This window comes from Siphateles boraxobius, unplaced genomic scaffold (assembly GCF_051911475.1).
Source record: "Siphateles boraxobius isolate OS27281-9 unplaced genomic scaffold, OSU_SipBor_1 118, whole genome shotgun sequence".
In the NCBI taxonomy this organism is placed as follows: domain Eukaryota; kingdom Metazoa; phylum Chordata; class Actinopteri; order Cypriniformes; family Leuciscidae; genus Siphateles; species Siphateles boraxobius.
In genome coordinates, this window is record NW_027508720.1 from 2,663,359 (window position 1) to 2,669,749 (window position 6,391).

The 6,391-nt window shown below is 35.9% G+C and overlaps 1 protein-coding gene across 1 annotated transcript; it reads left to right on the forward strand.

Annotated features, from left to right (window-relative positions):
• The first annotated feature begins 90 nt into the window (after positions 1 to 90).
• LOC143711305 (uncharacterized) lies at positions 91 to 6,040 on the forward strand. The gene is made up of 5 exons (XM_077202695.1): positions 91 to 234; positions 2,243 to 2,569; positions 2,735 to 2,902; positions 4,193 to 4,236; positions 4,478 to 6,040. The coding sequence occupies exons 1-5, from the start codon at positions 177 to 179 to the stop codon at positions 4,694 to 4,696; spliced, it is 816 nt and encodes a 271-aa protein (XP_077058810.1). The 5' UTR covers positions 91 to 176; the 3' UTR covers positions 4,697 to 6,040.
• Positions 6,041 to 6,391: the final 351 nt, after the last annotated feature.

Consider the following 6,391-nt stretch of genomic DNA (forward strand, 5'->3'; position numbering starts at 1 on the left):
GTAGAGGGAAAAAAAAAGCCTGAATGCGACGCCAGTTCCTGTCTGTACCTCCCACTGAAAGACAGTGGTTTTCTTATAAACAGAATGTTTAGTGCTAAGCATAAATCAGCAGAAACGGGAAGGCGTTTGCATCTCCGGTGGCTGCCTGCGTTCATTTGCTCTCTTCCATCTGCAGCATGAAGTGTGAGAAGAAACTCTTACTTTTATCATTCATGTTGTACCTGATTCTCAATGGTGAGTAAAAGAGGTCACGATCAATTTTTTTTATTATTCTGTTTTTCCTGTCTGTTGTGTTCGCAGTAGTCTACAGTATAAGCGTGCTGTGCATGTTTTCTTTCCAATACATTTCACTTGATTTGATATTTCACATTATACATCCGTTTAAGTGTTCACATAATTTACTTTTTTGTCCACTGTAATTATACACACAAGTATATTTTTATTGAAAGGTTTTGTAGTATTGTACAAAAAAAAGAGAGACAACTGAAGTACCGAAAAATTTCCTTTGACTCATGGAAAATGTGAAAAACCAGAGATCTGCAAAACAACCTTTCAGATTTCAAAGAGTTTCAGACCTTTATCTTACCGTCAGGTTGATAATGAGATAACTCTGAGTAGCTTTATTTAACATGAAAAAGAAACATCATGACACAGACTGTTTTTACCATGATGTAGGGGGTTTACTGAAGTTGTCAGATTTTTCATTTAAGTTAATATGTTTCAGTTTAGCTTTCTTTATGCACACAGAAGTTAAGGTGACACTTTAAAGGTCTCATTTGGCAACATTAGTTGGCATGCATTAACTTACATGAACTAACAATATTGTTTACAGCATTTATAAACCTTTGTTAATATTAATTAATGCAAATCTTCCCATTCATGTTAGTTCACAGCGTATTAACTAATGTTAAAAGATACAACTTTTGATCTTAAAAATGTATTAGGAAATGTTTAGATCAACTTAGATTAATGAATGCAGTTGAATAGGGATGCTTGATTATGGCAAAAATTATAATCACGATTATTTTGGTCAATATTGAAAACGTGATTATTTTCACACGATTATTGGTGCACGATATGAGAAAAAAAGTCTTATTTCACGATATGAGAAATTGTAAATATCAGTGAAATTTCAGTTATCGGTACTTCATCAAAAACTATTACAGGCTAACTGAGCATAAAAGGCCCTCAGAACCGAAGATAGGTCAACAGTCAGCAATACAATAAGCTACAATAAACAAAACAGACAAAATAAATTTAACTGAACAAAAATACATTAAAGTGTTTTATTTTGTTCAGGAAGATGTACTAACAGTGATATTCAGAGAAGTAATAGCCTACAACGAAAATGGAATAAATCAAATGTAAAATAGCACTACATTTTCTTACTGTATAGTTAAATATTGATTTAGCCTTATTAAAGCTACTTCATTTATTTAGTCAAGATTAGTGAATGATTTTCCTTTGTCTTTTGTTGTTTGATTATAAGAAGGTTTATTAGGTTGCTGTCACATTAAGACCGAATGCACAGATGCAATATACTGTTACACAAGACACTTAAGACAAAACCGACTGCGTTTACGAGAATACTTGCCAAAACGGCACTTTTTGTGTGTAGGCTATTTGACCGCTTGGACGTGTATCCGAAGGCTACACATATCTGCGAATGCCGCCTGGTGATTAGTGCCTCTTTTGTGGCTTAATGTGCTTTTAATAACACGGGTTAATATCAAGGTCTAGCAACAGTAGACTGCATTTTACAACACCCACTTATTTGACTGATTTTGGATGTTTGAAAATCCATGTGTACCAGATGTGGGCCGGATCTGAGCCGACACGGTTACTGTCTGGGCCGCAGTAAAGGAAAGGAATAATGTGGCAGCGGAATACAAATAGTTGTTTTACCTTGATTATTTCCATAATCGTTGGAAGCCTTAAAAAATTTAAATTGAAAAATTGATTATGAATAAATGCACAGCCCTATTTTGAAGTATTTGTTATTGCTAGATCATGATAACTAATATAGGTAACTAATGAATGAAACCTTATTGTAAAGTTTTACCAAAATTTAAATTTTGGCAACAAAAAAAAATATGTATATATATATATATATATATATATATATATATATATATATATATATATATATATATATATTGATGATTGGGGTAAATTGTCCCAATAAGAACCTGCCATTAAGCAGTTAAACCTTTTAAAGTGACAGTGTGATTTTTTATTTCAGTGGAATCAACGTGTGAAGTCATTGGTACGTCAGAAGAAAACATCACTGTTAAATTCACTTTTCAAGAATCTGTTTTCATCAGTAATCCCAATCCCAGTCTGTACAAAAATCTGAACAAGATAGGAAGTTGCAGACAAAAGTCCTCTTCTTGCTCAGGAAGATTTGTACTCAGTGATGTGGAAAACAGTACGGTCACACTACACATCACTAATCTCTCACTGAAAGATGAAGGACCGTATCATCTTGTGGTACTTCCTGATGGTAAAACCACTTTTATAGACAGCAACAAAATCTATATTACAGTCAAATTATGGAATAAAACAACAGGTGGGTTTCCTCTTAAAACCTCAATTTTGTATTGTTTTTGTTCAGTGAAATACTATAACTATAAACATTATGTGCTGTTGCCATTGGGTCTGCATTTTTATATAATTGTAATGAAAGTTTTTATTAATAATAATTAGCCGTTTATAAAGGTGCTTTTTCTTTCAGAAAGAATATTCACACCTCCGCCTGAAAGCGTAGTGACGAATCCTCCTAAACAGGAGATATCGGAACAAAAATCATTCATAATTATCTTCTCTGCATCACTCATAATATGTTTATGTATCATTGTGGGCATATTGTGCTGGTTTTACAGGACCTATCCAACAAAACCAGGTAATGTATGTTAATATAATTATTATTTGATACAAATAGATTTATTTTATTATTCTAAAAAACAGCTGCGAAGAGTTGGATAGGGTGATTTTAACAATTAAATGTTTGTAAGATTTCAAAGCTGGAACATCAGACAAATTATGTTTTGTGCATTGTGACATCTCAAGCTAAATGCATAACTTCTGGTGTGCACTTTAAAAGATTGGGGTCTGTTTTGGAAAGAAATTAATTATTTTATTAATAAATGCTGTTCTTTTGAACTTTCTATTTATCAAAGAATCCAGAAAACATAATCAGAAATGTTTTTTAAGCATCAAATCATCATATTATAATGATTTTTGAAGGATCATGTGACACTGAAGACTGGAGCAATGATGCTGAAAATTCAGCTTTGATCACAGGAATAAATTACATTTTACAATATATTCACATAGAAAACAATTATTTTAAATTAAAATAATTATTTCCGAATATTACTATTTTTACTGTATTTGTACTGTTTTTGATCAAATAAATGAAGCCTTGGTGAAACTTTCTAAAACATTTTATAAAATCTTATGGACCCAGAGTATGAATGGTATGTTGGGACATAATTGCGCTTTCAGCAATTGCGCTAATAAAAGCATTGATGATAACAGGGTTGAGGTTTTACAGATCCATTTACAAGTCAAGGTCAAGCTCGTTAAACTAAATGCTTGATTTTTTTTAAATGTTTTATTTGCTTTCAAAACCACAGTAACCGGGTTGACATTTTACAATCATCCATTACTGCCAAATATACAGTAACATATCCAGGAAGAGTTCACCTTTTTGTTTGTATTTATTTATGGAATAATTAATTACTTTAAGAGGGAAATTAAATATAGTAACAGATCAATTTAAAACAACAAAGTATTTTAAAACATTTTGTCAACTAAAATCTAAAATAGAGAAAAAATAAGACAAATTTTCCATAAAAGGAAATTAAAAAAGTATCAATTTAAAATAGCTAAATTTGCAGATTTACGATATTTTAACGAGAGATTTATAACACTGGGCTGGGGGAAATGCTCAAACATTCTTATATGAGAAACGATCATAGTCATAAAAGTCATTCAGCTTTTTTATGTTTAGGAAATGGTCTGTATTGACATTTGCTAAAGATGACATCTGCTATTAATTAAGTAATTTTATATAAGTGGCCATTTTGTAGCCCATTATAAGATCATGCAGTTAGGTAGTTTGCTTGTGGAAATCTTATTAGCATATCAGTGTTTACTGTATGCTAATTGTAAATGCATGGCTTCTCAGACACAGAAAACCCAGCAGTTCAGAACAACAGAACAACACAACAGGTATGATCATGACCTCTTTATTTCTCTAAGCTACTCAATAACATTTACATTTATGCATTTGGCAGATGCTTTAATTCAAAGCGACTTACATTGTGACTTAAATTCTTATCAGTTTTTGCTTTCCCTGGGAATCGAACCCATGAACTTGGCGTTGCAAGCACCAAAGCTCATTTGGACACTAATTCCATTTCAGCTCTGTTTTCGTCACTTTTTGTGTTTTGTGGGCTGGGCTTGTTTGCAGGGGCAGTGTGGGAGATCCAGTGCTGTGGTCGTCAGCTGTGTGGAGTATGGAGAGTTAGACTTTCAAAATAGACCTGAAAGAGATGACAGAGTAAAACCTGCCGAGGCGACATCAAAGGCCCAGGATGGAGTGGAATATGCTGCCATCATTTTCCCTCAGCAAAAACAGACACCGAGTGGGCGGATGAGAAATAAACAGCAAGTACCTGCCATTAAGTGATAGTGAGAGTAAAATCATAATCACATCACGCATTGTCCACTAAAGTTGGTCTATTTTGACATTTGCTCATGTAGCCTAAACCTAATATATACTATTTGGGAGAAAATCATGAACAGTTTAGGACTGTTGTGATTTTTGATAATAATTATGATCACAAACTGCCACATCCTCTCATGTTAACTAGTTCAAACTGATACTGTAAATGTTCCACAGAGTTTAACACAGAGTCATAGTTGAGGTGCTAACCACAGAAGCCCCCATGAAGAAACCTGAGGTACTTTAATATTTTTGTTTAGTATTATGCTACACAGGCTTACTGGAAAAACGTGCCTGTGGTGACATTTCTGCAAAATGATATTGCGTAGCTTCTTGCACGTTTCGTCAGACTTTCAAGGTGAAATGTCTATTGAGTGGCACTGAAACCGTTCAGTTTTATCTGAAACAGAACATGAATCTTGCAATGTTTTATTACGTTGGTTGTTGTACATATCCCGGCAGTTCTGAAATAAAATAGCCAGTAAGTGGCGATAAAGGTTAATGTGCTATCTTTTTTTAAAATAATGTACCACCTACACTAAATCCTATACCTTAAACCTAACCAATAGTGTTAACATAAGATAAAAATGCATTTGCTGAAACAACCATGCCATTTCAGCTTGTGTAACAAAGGCCAGCTAGTAACAGCTGTGCAGGTCAATTTCACTCCCCTCACCTCAAGGGTCACTCTTGCGACTGACACTTCAGTTCAAATCTCGCTTGGAGCTGTGCGAGTAGAAATGGGGGGTTACATTGGGGATAAGTGGGGTGAGTGTAACTGAGGTCTCCAGGGGATATATTGGTGCCGTGACCCGGATCAAAGTGAGGTTTAGGGGGGTGAGTGTAACTGAGGTCAGCTAGTAAGAGCTGTGTGAGCAAACCAGGGGATACATTAGTGCCGTGACCCAGATTAAAGTGAGGTTTAGGGGGGTGAGTGTAACTGAGGTCTGCTAGTAAGAGCTGTGTGAGTAAACCAGGGGATACATTGGTGCCGTGACCCAGATTAAAGTGAGGTTTAGGGGGGTGAGTGTAACTGAGGTCAGCTAGTAAGAGCTGTGCGAGTAAACCAGGGGATACAATGGTGTCGTGACCCAGATTGAAGTATGGTTTAGGGGGGTGAGTGTAACTAAGGTCAGCTAGTAAGAGCTGTGTGAGTAAACCAGTGGATACAATGGTGCCGTGACCCAGATTGAAGTGAGGTTTAGGGGGGTGACTGTAACTGAGGTCAGCTAGTAAGAGCTTTGTGAGTAAACCAGGGGATACAATGGTGCCGTGACCCAGATTGAAGTATGGTTTAGGGGGGTGAGTGTAATTAAGGTCAGCTAGTAAGAGCAGTGTGAGTAAACCAGTGGATACAATGGTGCCGTGACCCAGATTGAAGTGAGGTTTAGGGGGGTGAGTGTAACTGAGGTCAGCTAGTAAGAGCTGTGTGAGTAAACCAGGGGATACAATGGTGGCGTGACCAAGACTGAAGTGAGATTTAGGGGGGTGAGTGTAACTGAGGTCAGCTAGTAAGAGCTGTGCGAGTAAACCAGGGGTTACATTGGTGGCGCCGTGACCCAGATTGAAGTGAGGTCTAGGGGGGCTAGTGTAACTGAGGCCAACTAGTAAGAGCTGTGTGAGTAAACCAGGGGATACAATGGTGCCGTGACCCAGATT

Coding starts and splice junctions, on each gene's coding strand:
- LOC143711305 (XM_077202695.1), top strand. CDS start 177: ATGAAGTGTGAGAAGAAACTCTTACTTTTATCATTCATGTTGTACCTG. Junction 235..2,242: donor GTTGTACCTGATTCTCAATG/GTGAGTAAAAGA, acceptor TTTTTATTTCAG/TGGAATCAACGTGTGAAGTC. Junction 2,903..4,192: donor GACCTATCCAACAAAACCAG/GTAATGTATGTT, acceptor ATGGCTTCTCAG/ACACAGAAAACCCAGCAGTT.